Below are 24,041 nucleotides of genomic sequence, written 5' to 3' on the forward strand. Positions count from 1 at the left end.
TCTCTCGTGGACACTCTCCCTGTGCGCCCCTCCCTCATCCAGACTGGGACTGTGGAGGCAGGCATAGCTAGGCCAGGATGAGCAGGAGTGGTGCAGCATCTGGCCCCAGGTTGGGGTACTCCCCGGCCGCCTGCCGCTTCGTGCACTACTACATCCCTCGGGGGATGTAGTACTGCTGGTTTCAGCTGATCTCCGCAGGCCAGGCTGAGGGGCCTCTAGTAGTTCTATAATACATGATCTGTATATTGTATTATGTGTTTACCCCCAATGTTCTTTGGGTTTCTTAATTTCAAATCTCATGAGTGTTGATGTCCTTAAAAGTCATGGTAATCTTGGATGGGATTCCATGCTTTAGAAACAAATTTTTTTCCCCTCCCAAATGATTCCTATTGGCCAGACCTCCTTCTTTGTTTCTTTTTTGCAATGCATGGTAAACATTAGAAAGATGGTTCAATAGTTCTAATACTTTTTCAGTAATCTCATTTCACTTGGGTACCATTTGGCATATCTTTGAATTTAGACTGTTTTTAAAATTCTGTGCTCTATTAGTGGTTAAAGCAGGAAGGTGGATTAGAATAGTGAATGGTTTTCAGTTGTTGAACTGAGATGTATCAAAGACAATTTATCCTTGGCTGGGATGGACTCTGGAGACTCTGCTAAAAGGATCAAAGAGCTCTGCCTGGAAGGGTTCTGGATAACCAAGCTGAGGCTTCCTCACAATTGAGACAGGATGGGGGACACACTTCCTTAATATTGAGTTTGGGACTAGGGCTCCCTGCCCATCTCTAGGACAGATGCAGCCATGTGAGGTTATTATTATGGATTCAGTTAGTCCAGCTGGAGATTAGCACAGTCAAGATTACTACATAGAATATGTGTCAACTACTTCCAGAAGACTTATAAATATATCTGACAGAGTCACAAGAACTAAAGGATATAAGGGAAGTACTGTGCTTTAAAAATGCCTCTTTAGGTTTCTTTTGATCAGACCTAATATTCTGTATTGACTGGGTGAGTAGAAGCCAAATCTCTTGGAACCTAAGTTCTTTTCAGGAAAGTATAAAATATCTAGCAGTTTGAATTTTTGTTCATGTGACTCTTTCACTTGAAAAGTGAAAAATGCTGTGAAATTATATACTTCCTTTTTATTTGTCCAAAGCTCCTTAATTTATTGTCCATATTGATATTACTTCTTTGCTTATTATTATTATTTTTTAACTAGAGTCCTGGTGCACGAATTCGTGCATCAGTGGGGTCCCTCAGCCTGGCCTGCGGGATCAGGCTGAAACTGGCTCTTCGACATCCCTTGAGGGGGTCCTGGATTGTGAGAGGGCGCAGGCCAGGCCGAGGGACCCCACTGGTGCACAATTAGGGCTGATCAGGGCTAGGGAGGGACACAGGAGGTTTGCCAGCTGGGGAGAGACTACGGGAGGGCTCCAGGGCATGTCTGGCCCATCTCACTCAGTCTCGATCGGCCGGATCCCAGCAGCAAGCTAACCTACCGGTTGGAGTGTCTGCCCCTTGGTGGTCAGTGCACATCATAGCGACTGGTTGACTGTCTGCCCCCTGGTGGTAGGTGCACATCATAGCAACTGGTCGAATGGTTGACTGCCCCTTGGTGGTCAGTGCACATCATAGCAACTGGTCGACTGGTTGACTATCTGCCCCCTGGTAGTCAGTGCATGTCATAGCAAGCCGTTGAGTGGCCTTAGCACATCATTAGCATATTACACTTTGATTGGTTGAATGGATGACCAGACACTTAGCATATTAGGCATCCTCTATAATAAAAGCCTAGGTGGCATCATGCAACACCCTTGTGTGACATTGTCACAAGATGGTTGCCACAAGATGGCTGCCCTCACATAGTCACAAGATGGCCAACACAAGATGGCTGTCACAAGATGGTCACCACAAGATGGCCGGCAGGGGAGGGCAGTTGTGGGCGATCAGGCCAGCTGGGGGTACACTGACCACCAGGGGGCAGCTCCTGCATTGAGCGTCTGCCCCCTGCTAGTCAGTGTGTGTCATAGTGACCATTCCCAGTCTTTCTGCTGTTGAGGGCAGTTGAGGGTGATCTGGCCGGCAGGGGAGGGCAGTTGGGGGCGATCTGGCTGGCAGGGGAGGATAGTTGGGGGTGACCAGGCCTGCAGGGGAGGGCAGTTGGGGGCGAGATCAGGCCAGCAGGGGAGGGCAGTTAGAGGCAATTTGGCTGGAAGGGGAAGGGCAGTTGGGGCGATCAGGCCAGCAGGGGAGCAGTTAGGCGTCAGTCAGGCCGGCAGGGGAGCAGTTAGGGTGTGATCAGGCTGGCAGGCAGGTGAGCGGTTAGTAGCCAGCAGTCCCGTATTGTGAGAAGGATGTCTGATTGCCATTTTAGGGTGGGATCGGTCCTAAACCGGCAGTCAGACATCCCCCAAGGGGTCCCAGATTAGAGAGGGTACAGGCTGGACTGAGGGACAATCCCCCCCCCTCTGTGCACGAATTTTGTGCACCAGGCCTCTAGTTTATTATATAGGACTAGAGGCCCGGTGCACAAAAATTTGTGCACTCGGGAGGGTCCCTCAGCCCGGCCTGTGCCCTCTCACAGCCTGGGACCCCTCAAGGGATGACCACCTGCTGGCTTAGGCCCGCTTGCCGGGGGGATTGGGCCTAAGCTGGCAGTCAGACATCCCTCTGGCAGCCCGGGAGCCCTTGGGGGATGTCCACTTGCCAGTGGGGAGCAGGCCTAGCTGCAGTTGGACATCCTTAGTGCTGCTGAGGAGGCGGGAGAGGCTCCCACCACCACCGCTGTACTGGCAGCCGTCAGCCTGGCTTGTGGCTGGGCAGAGCTCCCCCTGTGGGAGCACACTGACCACCAGGGGGCAGCTCTTGCATTGAGCGTCTGCCCCCTGGTGGTCAGTGTGTGTCATAGTGACCATTCCCAGTCTTTCTGCTGTTAGGGTCAGTTTGCTATTTACCCTTTTATTATATAGGATTCTCACTGGAGCATTTGTTTTTATTGATTTTAGAGAGGGAAAGGGGGAGAGAGAGAAACATCAACGTGATAGAGAAACATTGAATGGTTGGTTGCTTCCCATAGGTGCTGACCAGGAATTGAAAACAAAACTTAGGTATGTGCCCTGGATTTGCAACTTTTGGTATATGGGATGACACTCCAACTGACTGAGCCACGTGGCCAGGGCTCTTTGCTTGATTATTGATATCTTCTAGCATGTAGAGTCCACACTTGTCTTTTTTAAAACATATTTTTATTTCAGAGAGGAAGGGAGAGGAAGAGAGAGATAGAAATATCAATGATGAGAGGGGATCATTGATTCGCTGCCTCCTGCATGCCCCCTACTGGGGATTGAGTCCGAAACCTGGGTATGTCCCCTTGACCGTAATCAAACCTGGGACCCTTCAGTCCGCCAACATTCTATCCACTGAGCCAAACTGGTTAGGGTTGTTACCTTTCACTTTCTATTCAGAGTAGGAAGAAAACATTTTCTTTGCAAGGCAGATTTTCTTTAGAAAATCCAGTATTTTTCTTGGTTTTCCTAGGGTTCTAGGTTTGTTTGTTTTTTTCTTTTTTCTAGGATTCTAGTTTTTAATATAGGGATCTGAAGGCAAAAAGCTAAATATTAAAATAACAGGGCTTTGAGTATGAGATGGAAGATAGTTATGACTTTTTCATAAAATTTACTGAGCTTATCGCTAATGGACTGTTTTTAGGTAACATCACACAGATTGCCATCTCAGAAGAGAGCATGGAAGAAGCAGGGTTAGAATGGAACTCGGCCCTCACTGCTGCTGTCACCATGGCCACAGAAGAGGGAGTGAAGAAAGACTCAGAGGAAATTTCAGGTAATTTTCTATGGGCTCAGATATTTTACAGTTTTGTGACCTTATCACCATTATAATTATGGACACAGAAGTCCTTTTAATTACTTTTGCTGGTTTGTCTCATGCATATTAATATTAATTATAGCTGCAAACCTCTTACTTTAATCAATGCAACATCCCGCAGTCACATTTTACACATGAAGAAATTGAGATTCAGAAAGGTTCAGCAACTTGCCTAATATCAGTAACACAACCAATAAGTATCAGAGCTGAGTTCAGCTGAGTTTGACTGTAGTCCATGCTTTTCATCCTGTCAAACTACTTCCAACTTTGGTATACTTCTTGGATAAACCAAGCTGCAAGATGTTAGAAGAAAAAATTAGGTAGCAGATGGTTTAGAAGATGGTGATTAATAATGATTCACTTAGAGGGGATCAGGAGAGGCTTCACATCCTCCTCCATTTATTTATTCATTTAACAAATATTTATTGCTGTTTACTTTTATTTATTTATAAATATTTTTATTGATTTCAGAGAGGAAGGGAGAGGGAGATAGAGATAGAAACATCAATGATGAGAGAGAATCATTGATGGGCTGCCTCCTGCATGCCCCCTACTGAGGACCGAACCTGCAACCCGTGCATGTGCTCTTGACTGGAATTGAACCTGGGACCCTCCAGTCCGCAGGCTGATGCACTATCCACTGAGCCAAACCAGCTAGGGCTTGCTGCTTTATTTATTTATTAAATATATTTTATTGATTTTTTGCAGAGAGAAAGGGAGAGGGATAGAGAGTCAGAAACATCAATGAGAGAGAAACATCGATCAGCTGCCTCCTACACACCCCCTACTGGAGATGTGCCCGCAACTCAGGTACATGCCCTTGACCGGAATCGAACCTGGGACCCTTCAGTCCGCAGGCGGACGCTCTATCCACTGAGCCAAACCAGTTAGGGAGCTGCTTATTTTTAGTTAGTACTGTTGCTAGATGCTAGACAGGTGAATGAAAAGACATAGCCTTTGACTTCAGGGAGTTTATAATACCACCTATTCAATTGTTTTACTTTGTTTTTTGAAGTATATGATTAGAGCGAATATACCTTTATTTTAGTATACCTTTAATATCTTTATTATTTAACTTTAAATTTTTAAATATTTAATTTTAAATTAAATTATTTAAATAAATAATATTTAATATGTTATATTTATTAGAGGAACATACCTATTCCTTGTAGCCAGAGCAATGACAAATTGAGGGCATGACAAAATGAGGCAATTATCCCAAGTCCCTAGTTTGCTAAAGAGGCCAAATAATTAGTTACCAACTTAGGGAGGCAGCTAATACTCCAAAAGATTTTTCCCTTTTCCCAGAAGTGGCCCAAAAAGGAATCCTTTTGAATTGAAATATTTTGAATTTAACACACTGTAGAAATGTGCCTAAGTATATATAGCATCCCTTGTTTACCATCTTTCTTATTCCTCTTGTACCAGAGGACACTTTGATGTTCTGGAAAGGAATAGCTGATGTAGGGCTGATGGAAGAGGTTGTATGCAACATTCAGAAGGAAATAGAGGAGCTACTCAGGGGGGTTCAGCAGCGGCTCATTCAAGCGCCCTTCCAGGTCACAGGTAAGTGTGTTAATTCTAACAATATCTAGTTATCCTGTTGGCCTCATGAAAACACTGATGTATAGGTATCCCAATTTTACACACTAGGTAACTAAGGCTCATAGAAGTTACTTCTCTAAAGATCATAACTGTGTGTGTGTGTGTGTGTGTGTTAATCCTCACCTGAGGATATTTTTTCCATTGATTTTTTTTTTTGAGAGAGTGGAAGGGGGGAAGTGAGGGAGGGAGAGAGAGAGAGAGAGAGAGAGAAAGAGAGAGAGAGAGAGAGAGAGAGAGAGAGAGAAACACTGATGTGGAGAAATACATCGATTGATTGCCTCCCATATGCAGCCCAACCAGGGCCAGGTATCGAACCCACAACTCAGGCATGTGTCCTCGACTAGGAATCAAACCCATAACCCTTTGGTGCATGGGCTAATGCTCTAACCACTGAGAACACTGGCCAGGGTCATAACTGTTTTTTTTTTTTTAAAAATCCTCACTCGAGGTATTTTTCCCATTGATTTTTAGAGAGAATAGAAGGGAGGGAGGAGGGGGAGAGAGAGAGAAATATCAACGTGAGAGAGATTCATTGATTGGTTGCCTCCTTCAATAGCCCCTCCTGTGGCTGGGAAACCTGCAACTGAAATAAGTGACCTTGATCGGGAATAGAACCCAAGACCCTTTGGTGCATGGGCTGACACTCTAACCACTGAAAAACCCAGCCAGGGCTTTAGCTGGGTTTTGAACTCAGGTCTAGCCATGCTTTTTCCACAGGTAATTACCTGATAATTGCCATTATCAGTGGGCCAAAAAGTAGTTCTCTCAATTCTCTCTTATTTATATTAATATAGATATTATAGATATGTCAATAGTATATTAATATAGATATAACAAATCTAAATTAGTTATACATGTGATACATCTTTGTTAAAATTGTTTATTAGACTATAGTCCCGTCATTTTCGGATTGTTCCATATTTGTAAACAGCACAAGAGGGAGTTGGTGGAAAACCTTTCTGTTTTAAGTCGACAGACATGTCTTTTCTTCTAAATAGATGCTGCTGTTCTCAACAATGTGGCACACACATTTGGCCTAATGGACACGGTTAAGAAGGTTTTGGACAACAGAAGGAACCAAATAGAGCAAGGAGAAGAGCAGTTTCTCTATACTCTGACAGGTATGTATAATTTATCTCTCTTCTTAGGTGATAAACTACTATCTTTTGAGTCTTGCCAGTTTTCTTTTTTTAAAATATATTTTTTATTGATTTCAGAGAGGAAGGGAGAAGAGAGAGAGATAGAAACATCAATGATGAGACAGTATCATTGATCGGCTGCCTTCTGCACATCCCACACTGGGGATTGAGCCTGCAATCTGAGCACGTGCCCTGACCGGGAATCAAACCGTCATAGGTTGACGCTCAACCACTGAGCCACGCCTGCCAGGCAACTCTTGACATTTCTTTGTTGAAATTTGTTGGGACTGGCGTGGTTCTTTCTTTGCTTCTTTTTAAAAAAAATATGTATTTTCTTTGCTTCTTTTTAATATTTTTATTGATTTTGAGAGAAGAAGGGAGAAGGAGAGAGAGATAGAAACATCAATGATGAAAATCATTGATCAACTCTTCCTGTACACCCCCTACTGGGGATTGAGCCTAAAACCTGGGCATGCGCCCTAATCAGGAATTGAACTGTGACTTTCTGGTTCAAAGGTCAATGCTCAACCACTGAGCCACAGTGGCCAGGCCTTTCTTTGCTTCTTTTTCCTACCCCCACCCCCAACTCCCTCTTTCTTTTTATTTCTTTTAACTCACATAGTATCATGTTTGACTTTTGCTTTATATATAGACCCAGGTGGGGTGAAGTAGTGGGAAGCAGAGAAGGCACAAAGGAAAAGAGAAAGAAGCCAGCATCACAGTACTCCTTCTATATCTTTTGGAGAATTAGGATGTCTGCAAGAATGCTCCATCAATCCAGTAATATTGGTGGCAGAAGAAACTGGCTTTTGTCTTTTTTACATTATTATTACTGAATCTTTTGACAGATACACATTTAGCCTATTTTCCATTATTTGTGGTAATAAATGATGAGCACATGGATATTTTAACTCTTTTTATTAAGTACTTATCTTGTGCTGGTCTTCAAACTAGGTTTTAGAAATATAATGTTGAATATTGAGGGCCTTCAAGGAACTCGAGGGAAAGCAGACATAAAAATAAGTGCAAAAAGTAATCTGTTTTATGACAGTGGCTTATAGCAGGTATGATGGAAGAACAAAGGGAGTTATCACTTATACCTGGAAGGAATCAAGAGAGGCTTTTGAAGGAGGTAAAGCAGGTGAAGGATATAAAATAAGTCAAGGAGGATCATCAGCCTTTGAATGATGTAGAACAAATTATAGTCAATTATAAAGCCCAAAGACTCTTGAAAGGTCATTTGATAAGAGAAGAACAATTTAGGTTGCTCTAAAGTTATTTTTATACCCAGTTTATGTAGATAGATAGATAGAGATAGAGATATATATTTTTAAAATATATGTTTATGGATTTCAGAGAGGACAGAAGAGGAAAAGATAGAAACATCAATGATGAGAGAGAATCATTGATTGGCTGCCTCCTGCACACCCCTACTGGGGAAAGAGCCCACAACCTGGACATGTGCCCCGACCAGGAATTGAACTGGGACCTCCTGGTTCATAGGTCGGTGCTCAACCACTGAACCACACCGGCCAGGCCTATAACTTCTATTTTTGAGGTTTTTTTTTCAACTACTTCCCAGGATTAAGCTTGAGGTTATAGTATTGATATTTTTTTTATGGATTTCTGTGAATTATTGTCAAATTTCCAAGAAGATTATGCCAATTTATGCCAGCAGTTTGAACTCATCAACATTGGACATTGTTATTATAGTAATCCCTGATTTAGCTTTTTAAAAATTACAGATTTTATTTTTATCTTGTTTAGGTTCACATTTTTTTGATTACTACTGAAAATGGAAAAAATGCAGTATATCGTAACTTTAAAAAGCCGTATTTTAAAATCTGTGAACATGTTCTTGATCCCTACCTACTCCTTTTATTCCTAGCAAGTAATTAACTAGCTCTTGGTGTTCCATAGGAAACAAAGTGCTGTAAAGGTGTAACTGATTATTTATTGCTTGTTTATCAGGTACTAAGTAATAGAGACGTTCTGGTGTAGAACCAGATTCACCAGTGGTCACAAGGTTGAATTGGACACCTGGAGAAAGGTAGTGATAGGTATATTGTGATGGAAAAGCCACCAAGTTGGCCATCAGAGACTTTTGTCCCGGGCTCTGTGACCTTAAGTCAGTCACTTTGAAACTTTAAGACCTCCTCAGTTCTGTATTTCTTAGAAACTTCCTCTGTAACTTTCTCCAGACTTCTCTGGGGGCTAATAGTAGACTAAGGCCATTTGGATCACCAGGTGATCCTGCCTTGAAGCACAGTTTGGGAATCACTGTGTTCTAGAGTGGCCATTGTAGATCCATTGCAGTTCCAAAGGGATTATAAAGATATTTCTTATCTTCATCTGTAGTTTGAGGCAGGGCATATCTTAGCTACTAGACCAACCGGAGGTTGCTTTGGTTTGCATTTTGCTGACAGGCGACAAAATGCCACAGGAGCTTCTAGAGTTGAGCTATAGTAGGATTACAGCTTGAAAAGATCCTGGATTATTGCCCTGCCTATAATCATACAAGGAAATGTTGTTACTGAAGAGATTAACAAATCATCCAGTTTAGTTTCTTCTTAAAAACAATGAAGCAAAAAATAATAATAATTAAAAATAATAAAAACAATGAAGTGACTTTCTTGAGGCTACAGAGTGGCAAAACCCCAGGTCCCCTCACCCCATTTTACTGTTCCCAAGATTATACTTCCATCCATACAAAGTCTATCTTTTTTCCATAGACTTGGAACGCCAGTTGGAAGAGCAGAAGAAACAAGCTCAGGATCAGAGGCTGAAATCCCAGACAGTTCAAAATGTGGTATTGATGCCTGTGAGCACTCCTAAGCCTCCAAAAAGGCCTCGACTCCAGCGGCCAGCCTCCACCACCGTCCTGAGCTCATCTCCTCCTGTCCAGCAGCCTCAGTTCACAGTCATCTCACCCATCACGATCACCCCAGTGGGTCAGTCATTTTCCATGGGCAATCTTCCAGTGGCCACCCTCAGCCAGGGCTCCAGTCCTGTGACTGTCCACACACTGCCTTCTGGCCCTCAGCTCTTCCGCTATGCCACAGTCGTCTCCTCTGCCAAGAGCAGCTCACCAGACACAGTGACCATCCACCCTTCATCTAGCTTGGCGCTGCTAAGCTCTACTGCCATGCAGGATGGGAATACCCTGGGCAACATGACCACTATGGTGAGCCCTGTGGAGTTGGTGGCCATGGAGTCTGGCCTGACCTCAGCAATCCAGGCTGTTGAAAGCACCTCAGAGGATGGGCAGACCATCATTGAGATTGACCCAGCCCCAGACCCAGAGGCTGAGGATACTGAGGGCAAAGCAGTCATTCTGGAGACAGAGCTTAGGACTGAGGAGAAAGTTGTGGCTGAGATGGAAGAACATCAGCATCAAGTCCACAATGTGGAGATTGTGGTCTTAGAGGATTAACTGGGGATATTGGGGCCAGGAAATATGTTTTGGTTTGAAATTTTAAATATTTGTTTACTTTTATCATTGTCCCACTCATTTCCATGTAGGATCCTTTTTTTTTTTAAAAGAAAAACAAATCTCATTGATGTAACTGAATATGTTGGGTCCCTCCCACCCCCTCATTGAAAAAATGGACAAAACAAGCTGTCCTTCCAGAAGTTGAGAGTAGGTCACTCAATGTCCTCATCCTCTTACACCAAGAAAGTTATTTCTTTTAGGGGAGGCATCAAGATAACCAGAAACCTATTCCAAAAGCCCTTTCCAGGCTAATCTATCTGTGTACGCATGTGGTTTTATTTTCTTAAAGATGCATTGACCAAACTGTAGAACACAGACCTGATACTGGAAGGCAACCCACTCACACATGGATACAGAAGGAAATTTATTTTGTATCCTGGAATGGGCCCTTCGAGGCCAGTGCAAAACTCTGAAAGGAAGTTGAACTCTGCTTGGAGGGGGAACTCTGTTGCTTGGAGCAGCAGTTTAAAAAGGGAAGTGCTTTGCCAGGATGGGGCAAAGAAATTACCTTATTTCCAGAAGTGCAACTGATGCCTCTTGGTACCTCTGAGGGTTACCACTATAGGTGCCATTTTGAGGAGAGGCCAGTGGTAAGTGGAAGGTACATTGGCATGGAGCAAGTAGCATCAGGAGAAATAGAAATCCAGGGATGTCACAGCTGTGCTTTGGGACTCAAGCCCACCTTGCCCCCAACTTTGTCAAAGCACTTACCTTTCTAAACTAGGATCAGTCCATTACTCTGTGAACTGTGTGATATGGTGTAAATTGCTCTGGTTCTTGGACTGTGGCTGTTGTGGGGTGAGGCTCCAAGCCCATCATTTTATTGCATGACTCCAGGAGCAGAGGAATTCTTCATCCAGACCAGCTGCCCTTTTTGGTGGGGCCCTCTTTTGGCTTTGGAACCAAAAGCAGCCACTCATTTGGTGCTTCCTCTTGTTCTACCCTCTATCCCTTAACTGTTAATGGCATCTGTCTCCTGGATCCCATGCTCTTCAGCTTTTTAGCTGATTTGGAGAACAGTGACAGGTGCCTGCCTTCATCCCCTTTTAGAGTCATTTATACCACAGATCTTTCTGTGAGACTGAGCTCATAAAAAAAGCCTTAGGCTTGGCAGGAAGACTCAACACCCCTAGCCTATCCTGAGGCACCGAGTGGATGTCTCCTCCTGAGCAAGCTGGACTCCCTGGGAAAGAAGCATTGTCTGCAACATTATGTTATAGGAAATGTACCAGAAATGTCAATAATAATGTCTTTGGGGGGTGTGTGTCTTGTTTTCTTTCTTTTTTTAATGTTTTTTGTATATTTAGAGCTGGGCCATTTTCTGTGCTTTGATTACTTCTCTTTGGCCATCTTCAGTGTTTGGGGTAAGAGTGGACCCTGGTTTTTATTTCTTTTGGTTGCATTGTTTACTGCATTAGGAAAAATATAGGGAAACTGCAGACAGTATAAAGGAAAAATAGGTCAAAAAAGCACACACCTAAGGAGTGGGAGGGTTTTTGTTTTTAATTAAAACTTAGACCTATAGTTACTTTTTTTTTTTTAAGAAGGCACCCACTTGAAGCCATGTTTCTTCCAGCAGATGTTGGAAACCCTGTTGTCAAGCAAGTGGAAACAGTTCTGCTACCCCTCAGAAGGATGTATATAGCTGGAGAAGCCCTTTAACTTAGGAGGGTCAGTCATAAAAGCCTTAAGGGTGAGATTTCTGAACCCCATACAGTTGTAGTTTTCAACTTTAAAATTGTCTGGGGTTGTATTTTTCTTTTCAAAATATTTAATAGATGTAGCAGTCAGCTTAGAACAAACCTTTGGCCCTTTATATATCTTTAGTGAGGAAAGTGGCTTTTTTTTCTTGCTTCTTTAGGTTTCCTGTTAGTACATAAACAAAACCAGTATTTCTGTCTAAGAGTAAAACTGCTACTTAAACCTAGAAAGGCATATCATCCCTATTGTGGTTTTTAGGGACATTTTTCTCTTTCCCAGAGACAGGAGTCCCATTTCAGAACAGAGGAGCAGCCCTGGAGAACACCTATACACTAGTTCAGGTTCCTTTCTTCCCTCCATCAGAGCTGTTGATAGTGTTTTAAAGTAGTGTGAACATTATGCTTCCAAAGTCAAGAGATTTCCTGCTAACAGAGCCTGTTTACTTTTACTTTCTGTATATTCCAGCTAGTGGAAATACATGAGCTTTGTTGTTTTCTGGTCTTCCAATAGCCTGTCATTATTGCTAGATGCTATAGCACCCGTTGTTGAGTGGGAGTTCCCTCGCAGCCCTGGTATAGATGATCTCATATGGGGTGAGACATATGCAAGCCATTGGTCTGTGCACAGGCATTTTCAATGAATCATTCCTCAGGTTGACTTTGCAGTAGCCATCTATCTTTCTGTTCATTCATTCAATAAACATTTATAAGTATGATTTATGTGCCAGGCTTTGTGCTAGGCACTGGCAGTACAGAGGTGGAAACACAGTCAGTCTGTACACTCAAGGAATTCATACTCCAGAGATTTTCTGGAATTATACTTCAATATAATTATTTCCTTTGTAATCCTATGTATTTTATTTCATGCATTGAAAAGCATTATTACGAGAATTGATCCATAGGTTTCAGCAGCAGACCACCAAAGGCAGAAAGAGGTTAAGTTCTCTAGTGAGATACTGAAACATAATCTTTAATATATATATATATATATATATATATATATATATATATATATACACATATATATGTGTTTTAATTGATTTCAGCGAGGAAGGGAGAGGGAGAAAGATATAGAAACATCAATGATGAGAAGAAATATTAATGATGAGAGAGAATCATTGATTGACTGCCTCCTGCATGCCCTTTACTGAGCCCACATGTGCCCTGACTGGGAATCTAACTGACCTCCTGGTACACAGGTTGAAGCTCAACCACTGATCTTATTGGAGTAAGTACAGTGATAAAGTTCTAGGCTGGGAGCTGAGAAAACAAAGGATAAGTACCTAGCCTAGTTTGGGAGCAGGGGTCAGCAAATATGAGATACTTTTCTGTTGGTGTGACCCTAAGCTGATTTAGGAGAGACCATTTTCAGCCACTTGTGTTCTTTTTGTACTCCATTTTCAAGTAGTTGGGTTTATTTATACAAGAGAAAAACAACCCTTGGTCTCTTGCTGCTTTTGCCTCCAGAGCCACGCTAAGTCAACAGCATGAGATGTTTCTCCCAAGAGTACCCTACTGGAGAAAACCAAGTCATGTGTCAGCTTCTCTAGGTTTCCATCAGATGAATCCAGTGCAAGACTGGAATTTAGCTGGTGGAAGGTAAATGCCCAAACCTTCCTGTCATGTGGTTTCTACAAAGGCCTCAGAGTCAACTGTACAAATGTCTCACCTTGGCCATGTCCCTATTTGGCCCCCACTTTATTCTCTGTTTCAGGCTCCTTCCCTATCTCCCACTCCCACAAAACAAAAACCACTCCCAGTTATTTTGAAATAAAAATGGACAATAGACTTGAGTATTCAGGATTCAAAGTCACTTCACTGAAATTTCTTTTACATGTCTGTCCACATTAGGGAAGGAGAACCAATGTTAATCCAAATACCTTGGAAATTAATATTCAGGTTAGGTGGATGATGCTCTTTAGAGATGTCATTTTATCTCATTTCCGTAAAACTCACTAAAGGTAAGTTTGTATTATAGGAAGTATAGGTATTGGTAACATCTATATATATAAAGAGCCAGGGGCTGTCACATCCGAAATGACCGAACAGGCTGAGTGAGGCAACAAGGTCAGCAGGGGGGTTAGTGAGGAATGACCAAACAACTGAGCAGCAGGCTGTGTGGGGCATCCAAGCCGGTGGGGGGCAGTGAGGGGCAACCAGGCCGACGGGGGGTGGGGGTAGTTGGGGGCAACCAGGCTGGCAGGGAGGGAGGTTAGAGGCAACCAGGTCAGCAGAGAGTGGCTGTTGAGTGCAACCAGGCCGGCAGGGGGGGCAGTAAGGGGCGACCATGCTGGCAGGGGAGAGGGGGCAGTTAGGCGCAACCAGGCCAGTGGGGAGGATGCAGTTGGGGGTGACCAGGTTGGCAGGGAGGGCAGTTGGGGCAATCAGGTCAGGCAGAGGCAGTTAGGGGTGATCAGGCTGGCAGGGGGTCAGTTAGGGGCAATCAGGCAGGCAGGCAGGTGAGCAGTTAGGAGCCAGCAGTCCTGGATTGTGAGAGGGATGTTTGCTGGTTTAGGCCCAATCCCCAGGATCGGCCTAAACTGGCAGTCGGACATCGCCCGAGGGGTCCCTGATTGAAGAGGGTGTAGGTGGGGCTGAGGGGAACCCCTCACCCCCCCCACATGAATTTCGTGCACCGGGCCTCTAGTTTTATTATAAAAATAGTACTAGTAAAATCAAGTATGAAATATGGGATTACTAGTTCATTGAGTTATAATGGGTCCAGGTCAAGAAGGTAGGAAGGATAAAGAAAAGATGGCATTCTAAAAATATGCATGAGTTTGGGACTCACTTTGGGCAATACCCCTGAGGAAATAGTCCTTTCTGAGAAAAAAATTCAGATACTAGACTAGTCCCTGCATTTTCAGATAACTTATCTAGTACAGTTCCCTCACACTTAGGATACCTCCTCCCTGCGAAATTCTTGTGTAGTCTGTAATGTAATACAGTAATCACTGAGGTGGTTGCACTAGGCAAGGGACTTCATGGGATCAGTTCTGCCAGATTTGGACTCTCTTTGCCCCTGGGATTTGTCTTCTAAGCTCTAATTGAGTCCTTTCCAGGTTTCCTTCCCAATTCTGGAACACCTTTTTCCTGAGCTATGCAATTTGACTTCTGGAAGATTCTACTTTCCTCTAACTTCCTTATCCATACTATTTCCCAAACCAAATTGCATTTGGTTCCCAAATTCTGCCATGTTAGTAACTTTCAACTGGAGAAAATTATTTCTCAGGGCATCCCCAGGACCCAAACCTCAGCATACATCCAAAGACTGCTGTTTTCACTACCTAAAACAGCCTTCCTCACTCTAGTGAATTGAAATACCTTTGGGAAGTGCTAATGCACTGACTATAGCTAAGTTCCCCAACACACACAGATTCTAAGACAGCCGTGGGCAAACTACGGCCCGTGGGCCGGATCTGGCCTGTTTGAAATTAATAAAACTAAAAAAAAAAAGACCGTACCCTTTTATGTAATGATGTTTACTTTGAATTTATATTAGTTCACACAAACACTCCATCCATGCTTTTGTTCCGGCCCTCCGGTCCAGTTTAAGAACCCATTGTGGCCCTTGAGTCAGAAAGTTTGCCCACCCCTGTTCTAAGACCTATCTTTTACATATGCTTGGTTTTCTCCCTATGGTCGGTGACTCAGGCTAAGACATGCCTATTTCCTGGATAACTCTTTAAGCCAAATATGATTCCTATTACCTCTTCACAAATACCAGAAATTTCTACTCTTATGAGCCTCTCAGCCTAAAGACATCGGGTGCCCTTTCAACCTAAAGTAGACCAGACCCTACTTTGAAATTGACTCTGGGTTCTCCTGCATGTGTGGTTTCCAATTCTCTATCTTTACTGGTAGTTATGGCTTGTGTGTGTGTGTGTGTGTTTCTCTTAGTTTGAGGATGAACAATAGTATTGGATCACATACAGTATAAGGGTAAGTGTGAGGCTGGGTAATGACCCAGAAGATAAAGTTCCTCATTGGGCTTTGTAGGAGCCTCTCTAAGGAAATCATACACAGAAGGGTTTACCTCAATGGTTTTCAATCTTGGCTGCACGTTAGAATCACCTGGGAATCTTTTTAAAATCCTGATTTCTGAGCCTCATCCTCCGGAAATAACAAAGAAACAGAATTTCCAGAGGATGAGGCCCAGAAATTAGGATTTTAAAAAGATTCACAGATGATTCTAATGTGCAGCCAAGGTTGAGAACCATTGGTTTACCTGCATTTCAAAATATAAGTTTTTTTGGTGGGGGTGGGGGTAATTTCTTTCATGTTTTCTCTAAAGAAATCTATGTATTACAGAGCAAACTAGAATTCCACAGTCCTGATTCAGCCTGAAGACTTACTTTGGCCCATGTTTTTGTTTGTCTTAACTTTTTATTGAAGTATAAATGCAAACAGGAAAGTCACAATTCACTGCACAATTTGAAAAATTTAACAGACTGAACACACCCATAAAATCAGTTTCCAGATCAAGAAAAAAAATTTACCAGCACCTCACCCAGCCAGGGTAACCACTACACCATAGCTCTAACACCATAGCTTTTTACCTGTTTTTGAACTCTTGTGACTGGCTTTTTCCCCCACTCAACATTATATTGTGAGATTCACCCATAATGTGTAAAAACTGTGGTTGGTTCCTCCTCATTGCTGTGTAGAAACTGTTACTATGCCATAGCTGATCCATTCTAATGAGGGGCCCTTGGGTAGTTTCCAGTTAGGGGCTGCTATAAATAATGCCTCTGAACATTCTTGCATGTCTTTTGATGAACATTTTTAAAAAATATATTTTATTGATTTTTTACAGAGAGGAGGGGAGAGGGATAGAGAGTTAGAAACATCGATGAGAGAGAAACATCAATCAGCTGCCTCCTGCACATCCCCTACTGGGGATGTGCCCGCAACCAAGGTACATGCCCTTGACCGGAATCGAACCTGGGACCCTTGAGTCCACAGGCCGACGCTCTATCCACTGAGCCAAACCGGTTAGGGCTTGATGAACATTTATATATGCATTTATGCCTATACAGTTTCAAAAGTTAAGGCAATTCACATGAAAAAATACAAGATACAGTTTAAAAAAAATAGAAGATCTGATAACACTGGTTCACATTTCCTCATAGCAACACTTGACTGGAACTGAGGCCTATCTTAGGTGGGGCATAGCTTCTTTACTGATCCTGTCCCTTAGTATTAGGTATTACAAACCTAGACCTGCTTATTTTGGTAGCTTTATTATTTTTTTATTTAATAATCTGTTAGTACACTCTTCCCTAGATAACTGCAAAGCTTTTTTTCTCATTTCAAGTCTGTTCATGCTACCTTATCAGAGAGGACTTCCCTGACAATCCACACTATAAAAAATGGCAACCTTTCTCCACACTATGCTTCCTATTTGCCTTTGTCCTGCTTTATTTCTCCATTTTACTTATCACCTGACATACATTTATTTTTTTCTCTCCTAACTAGAATGGAAGTTCTATGAGAGCAGAGACCTTTCTTATCTCTTAGTCACTACTATTTCTACATCCTCTGGAACAGTGCCTGGCATGTAGTAGAGCTTGATAGATACTTGATGCAATCTATATATATAAAAGCCTAATATGCTAAGTGTCTGATCATTCAACCAGTCGCTATGACATGCACTGACCACCAGGGGGCAGATGCTCCATCAGGTAGTTTAGCTTGCTGCTGGGGTCTGGCTGATGGGGACTAGGTGAGATGGGCCAGACATGTGCTGGAGCCCTCCCTGGCCCGATTGTGCACCAGTGGAGTCCCTTGGCCTGGCCTGAGCCCTCTTGCAATCTGGGACCCCTGGGGGGATGTCAGAGAGCTTGTTTCAGCCCCATCCCTGCAGGCCAGGCTGAGGGACTCCCCTGGTGCACAAATCTGTGCACTGGGCCTCTAGTAGTAATAATAACAACCAATACTTATTAAAGGGAAACTATGTACCAAGCAAGCATTGTTCTAAGCACTTTATATATGTTAAACCATTTGATCCTCACAACAGTCCTATGTGGTAGATAGCATTATTTACTTCATTTTACATTGAGTAAACTAACATTTATCTTCTACTCTAAACAACATACATTTTGAAGCATAGGGTACCCATCAAATTAATGAAATAGTTTTAAAATATACTAAAGAAGCTTAATATCTAAAAGGAGCCTTGCAACAAATCACTTTATAATAATGTTTGATTTGATAACATGTTCAGTTGCTCCTTAAATTGTTTTTTTTTTTTTTTTTTACATTCAACTTTTAGTATATTAAAATTTTTAGTTTTAGGACTGGGCCTAGATCTTGATGTAACTTAGTTGAGATTTCAGAGATCTGGGGCAGTGGATCTGATTTTGCTATCTGATGGGCAGCAAATCCCACTCACCCTCTCTCAAGAGTACTGGAGAGAGAGTACTGGAACTTTGGGAAAGTCTGCTTACCTGCTGAAGGATTTTAGAATCCAGCTCATCTGTCCACCTGTCACAGGAAGTACTGATTTGTTAATGGCCTTGTTTGAGATGATGCTGATGTCAGTGTCCCTGGTTAGAATTCCTTCATTTCTTTGCTAAGCCCAACCCCATGTGCCAGTTTTATACAGGGAACCTACTCCATAAAACATTGATAGTATTATAAAGCCTTTGCCGACTGAACAAAAAGCAAATATTCTCCAGCCCCAGAGACGAAAATTAAAGTACTATGCCTCAGAAATGCTAAGTTAATGCTTCCATTGACGGAGACATTCTGATTAGCCTTTTTGATCAAATTGGACATGGCCTCTCATATTCTTAATTATTTAAGTTCTTTGTAGCTACCACCCAAGGACCAAAATAATTTATCAGTGAAAATTGCCACAAATAGTTTAACTATTTGCATTGGTTTAACTATTTTTTTCTTGGCACAGATGAATATGGAACCAGTCCTTCCAGGGACTCCCTAGCTTCACTTCCCCTTGGCGCTATTTCCAGAAATCTTGTTTATGCTTCATTTTTCTCTCCAGCCTATTGTATTAGATTGAAATTACAATGTAAACTGTTCCTTAGCACAGTGCTATTTGGACTTTTAGACTCTATGTATCAAAAAAAGAAGCCCTCCCCCCACCAAAGTCTTAGTAACCAACATGAGGTTCCCAAGATTATATATACATTAAAAAATATTTTTATTGATTTCAGAGAGGAAGGGAGAGAGAAAGAGAGATAGAAACATCAATGATGAGAATCATCAATTGGCTGCCTCCTGCACGCTCTCTACTGGGAATCAAGTTGGCAACCTGGGCATGTGGCCTGACTGGGAATCAAACCATGACCTCCTGGTTCACAGGTCAATGCTCAACCACTAAACCACATCAGCTGGGCCCAAGATCATATTTTTTTTTTTTTTTTAACCATATAGTTTCTTCTTTTTTTTTTTTTTTTAAATATATTTTATTGATTTTTTTTTTTTTTTTACAGAGAGGAAGGGAGAGCGATAGAGAGTCAGAAACATCGATCAGCTGCCTCCTGCACACCCCTCACTGGGGATGTGCCTGCAACCCAGGTACATGCCCTTGACCGGAATCGAACCTGGGACCCTTCAGTCCGCAGGCCGACGCTCTATCCACTGAGCCAAACCGGTTTTGGCCAAGATCATATTTTACTAAATATGGATATATATATATTTTTAAATATATTTTATTGATTTTTTTACAGAGAGGAAGGGAGAGAGATAGTTAGAAACATCGATGAGAGAGAAACATCGATCAGCTGCCTCCTGCACATCTCCTACTGGGGATGTGCCCGTAACCCAGGTACATGCCCTTGACCGGAATCGAACCTGGGACCTTTCAGTCCACAGGCCGACGCTCTATCCACTGAGCCAAACCGGTTTCGACAATATGGATATATTTTTTAAAAATATATATTTTTATTGATTTCAGAGAGGAAGGGAGAGGGAGAGAGAGAAGCATCAATGATGAGAGAGAATCATTAATCAGCTGCCTCCTGCATGCCCGCTACTGAGAATTAAGCCTACAACTGGGCATGTGCCCTAGACCGGAATCAAACCCGGGATCCTTCAGTCCACAGGCCGACACTCCATCCATTGAGCCAAACCAGCTAGGGCAATGTGGACATATTTTTTAATGGCCAACTGTTATTAGCATCATTTGAAAAGAAAGGGCATTTTTACTTCAAAAAGGTAGGAGAAAAATAATCTCAGAATAAAGAATAGTTCTCTGCTTTGAATAAATTTAGATTTATGAAAAACTCATTACATTATCATTACCTTCCTCACTTCCTGGAGGACTGCTAAGCATTTCTGCTCTTGCCCTGGCTGGTGTGGCTCAGTTGGTTGGGCATCGTCCTGTGCATTGAAAGGTTGCTGGTTCAATCCCTGTCAAAGGCACATGCCCGGGTTTCTGGCTCAGTCCTTTGTAGGGGGCCTGCAGGAGGCAGCTGATTAATATTTCTCTCACATTGAAGTCTCTCTCTCTCTCTCTCTCTCTCTCTTCCTTCCTCTCTAAAAATCAATTTTTAAAAATCTTAAAAATTCTGCTCTCACCTCTAGACTCTGAGTTGACTCTTCAACATTCCTTCAACTGCTGGCTCTTTCTTGATTCTTTTTTGCCCTTGATGTCTCTAACATCTGTTCTTGGATATATACAGCTGTGAATTCCTAGTGTTTTAAGGCCACTTCGCCCAGCTGTCTTTTTTTCCCAAAGCCTGGTCTCAGGTTGCTCTTTTCACACCTCCATTCAGTAATTCATAAAAACATACCTGCACTTAAAGCCAACCATCAACTTTATGAAAAACTCATTACATTATCATTACCTTTCTCACTTCCTGGAGGACTGCTAAGCATTTTCATTGAATGCTTTTTATTGAATGTATTGGGTGACTGGTTAACAAAATTATACAGCACACTGCCTTGTATTTTTTTTTATATATTTTACTGATTTTTTACAGAGAGGAAGGGAGAGGGATAGAGAGTTAGAAACATCAACGAGAGAATCATTGATAGGCTGCCACCTGCACGCCCCACACTGGGGATGGAAATAGCCTGAGTGAGGAAATTATTTACTGTCTCCGTTTCCCTTATATCTCTCTGGTTTGGTGCTGGGCCTTTTGTTCTCTTCCTCTTCTGAGGAACTATATCATAGACTCCTTTGGCTTCAACTAACATCAGTATCCCAAAATCTCCATGATTTGTATTCTAAGCCCAGTTTTCCTCTCTATGCTCCAAACTCTCTGTCTACAGAACATTTCTATCTAATGTTTTATCTTCTCCAAAGATAAATTTATAATCTTTCTCCAACCCTACAAATCTCCTCCAGTATTCCCTCTGATATTAGAAACTGAAACCTCATCCACCCAGTTACTCAAATCAAACCAGGTGCCATCAGGCCGGCTGGAGTGGCTCAGTTGGTTAAGCATTGTCTTGTGCTGGGTCAGTTCCCGGTCAGCGCACGTACCTGGGTTTGATCACAAACAACATCTATGTTTTTTCTTTCCCTCCTCTCTCTAAGCATGTCCTCAGGTGAAAATGAGATATCATCCTTGATACCGGGTCCTTCTTTAATGCCCTCCCTCAAATCCAATCAATCACCAATATCTCTAATTTACCTCCTAAAATGCCCATTTTTCAATGTCTTCACTGCCATTCTATTATACTATATCTTTTTTTTAAAATATATTTTTATTGATTTCAGAGAGGAAGGGAGAGGGAGAGAGAGATAGAAACATCAATGATGAGAGAGAATCGTCGATCGGCTGCCTCCTGCACGCCCCCTATTAGGGATCGAGCCCACAACCCCTGGCATGGGCCCTTGACTGGAATCAAACCCTTCAGTCCGCAGGCTGACGCTCTATCCAATGAGCAAAACCAGCTAGGGCTGTACCATATCTTTTGCCTGGACTTACTGCAATACTCTTTTAATTCCTAACCTTCTCTTTTCTCCCTAAACCTATTTCCCACACTGCAACCAGAATTAAAGAGAGTTAACATCATCTTAAAACAGATACCTGAGAATGCTATTAACCTGTTACCAGCTGATCATTTGTAGCTAACATCTTCAGTTCCTATAGTTCTCCTTTCTGCCCAATTCTCCAGTTTATCTGGTGCCACCCTCTTTCTCATTATGTGCCAGTCATGCTGGCGTTCTTTCAGTTCCTCACTGGTGCCAAGCACTTTCCCTGCTTGGGGCCTTTGCACTATTGTTCCCCGGCTCCCTTCTCTCACTGTCTGGTCAATTCTGGTTATCCTTCAGGCTTTAGCTGAAGCTCACCACCTCAGGGAAAACTTCCTTTGTCCCCCACACCCCCAGGCCAGTTCCTCTGTGCTTTCTCATTGCACTTTGCGCAACTTTAACTGAACAACTATTTGCTTACAGTCGGTTTCCCTGACTAGTCTATAGGCTTAAGAGAACTCTTAAGTCGTTCTCTCCAGCACATTGCCTGGCCCTCAATAATTACTGGTTGAAAGAGGGATTGAATGCTTTATCTACCCAGTTGCAGAGCTGCAACTGGAACACAGACCCATGACTAGAACAGTTTTGTTTTCTCAAACCATGAGGGTCTGTCATATAAAATGATACCCCTCACTCCAGACTTCCTCTCCCTCTTCCCAGTGATTAAATATATTACTTTTGTGTGTTCTGTTCAGGGGCCTATCAAAATCAATCTGGTAAACTAAAATCCTAGTTTAGAGATTAATTACCCTTCTCTCCAAGAATATTTGCATTTTAACTGGGAACTCCCAGATGACAGTAAATAATCCCAAAGGATCTAATAATTTCAGGCACCATGAAGATATCATTATTGGGAGGAGGGAATTTTCACTATCATGCCATAATGGAATTACAGGAATCTACAATGTACTAGACTTGCTTCAATGTCTTTTTTTTAACGTTATCTTCACAACCAGTCTTGGGAGATACTATCCCCTTTATCAAATGAGGAAATCTCTGAAAGGTTTAGTAATTTACCAGATGTTGCAAATCTGGTCCCTCCCCACCCCCCAGGTTTGACTCCCGGTCAATCTTCCTTTTACTATGCTGATTTCAAGAATAAGTGTAGGCAACTGCTTACAGTTTATACATAAATCTGGGCCATGGGGTTAAGTGGCTGAGTAGCTTTAAAAGAGGGTTACTAGGTTTCTTATTCCCTTGGTGGGACCTATGCTCTGCGACTTGACATTTTATTGTCTTTTCCAGAAGTCCATCACATGTGGTGTCTGACTTTATTTATTCCAACCATAAATGCAATTATAGGCAGAAAAAAATGAATTGGGCACTGGGAGCATAATTATGACGCAAAATCCAATACGCCATGTTATTATTTATTTTACCACTGAGTCCACCAAAGTCTCCTGTATCCAGGGTGCGAATGGTATCAGGTTGACACTTAATAGTGCATTATTTATCTGTTTACTACTATTTGCAATACCAAAAGCTATTGGGCTATCCTAGGATCAAATATCCCTGCATGAGGTGGGTTTGCCTCTGATTAAAAATGCTTTTGCCCATCCTTTGATCGCTTCTGGATTCTGATTCTTGAATACAGGATTTCTCTTGGGGGCAGACTGACACTATTATGTTCTTCTTGGTGTCAGATACACCTATTTAATAACTTTGTGACTTTGAACACATTACTTAACTTCTCTGTGTTCCCCCCTCCCCCACGTTGACCCCCCCCCCCGCCCCCCTGCGTTGTAAAATGGAGAGACGGACAAATTATTTTGAAGATGCTGAAAGCCTTTATTAAGGCTTTGAAAACACTTAACGAAACCTAACACAGAGCAGGTATTCAAGTAGCATTAATTTCCTTTCTTCCTCAGATAAGGACATTTTCTTTTTTTAATTGATTTTAGAGAGAGAGGAAGGCGGGGAGAGGGCGGGGGGAGGGGAGGGGAGGGGAAGAGGGCGGGGAGAGGGAGAGGTCGGCGGTTCCACTGATCCGTGCACACACCAGCAGGCTCCGGCATGTGCTCACCGAGTGGAACCTGCCACAACCCGGCTCAGCGGGACGACGCTCCAACCAACTGAGCTACCGGGCGGGGCAGGACATTTCCTTTTGGAGTCCACAGACTTCATGGACCTAATAGATTCTCCGGACTCCTTGAAAGTCATGAGAAATTTTGTGTAAATGTGTGAGGGGTGACTTCATTGGAAACAAAGGCCACAGATTACGGGAGGAGGGGGGTAGTGACTATCCTAAAAAAATTGTAGATTCTAAAAAA

At 42.6% G+C, this 24,041-nt stretch overlaps 1 protein-coding gene across 10 annotated transcripts in view; it reads left to right on the top strand.

Moving 5' to 3' along the window:
- Positions 1–10,186, top strand: part of GMEB1 (glucocorticoid modulatory element binding protein 1) — a 36,183-nt gene extending 25,997 nt beyond the window's left edge. For all 10 annotated transcript variants that reach the window (XM_036349531.1, XM_036349537.1, XM_036349533.1 and 7 more), the window contains 4 exons: positions 3,712–3,843; positions 5,314–5,451; positions 6,489–6,611; positions 9,362–10,186. In XM_036349531.1, the coding sequence (XP_036205424.1) occupies positions 3,712–3,843; positions 5,314–5,451; positions 6,489–6,611; positions 9,362–10,062 (1,094 nt within the window). In that variant the 3' untranslated portion in view covers positions 10,063–10,186. The remainder of the gene's footprint in view (positions 1–3,711; positions 3,844–5,313; positions 5,452–6,488; positions 6,612–9,361) is intronic.
- Positions 10,187–24,041: the final 13,855 nt, after the last annotated feature.

The sequence above is a fragment of the Myotis myotis genome, unplaced genomic scaffold, assembly GCF_014108235.1.
Source record: "Myotis myotis isolate mMyoMyo1 unplaced genomic scaffold, mMyoMyo1.p scaffold_m19_p_2, whole genome shotgun sequence".
In the NCBI taxonomy this organism is placed as follows: Eukaryota; Metazoa; Chordata; class Mammalia; order Chiroptera; family Vespertilionidae; genus Myotis; species Myotis myotis.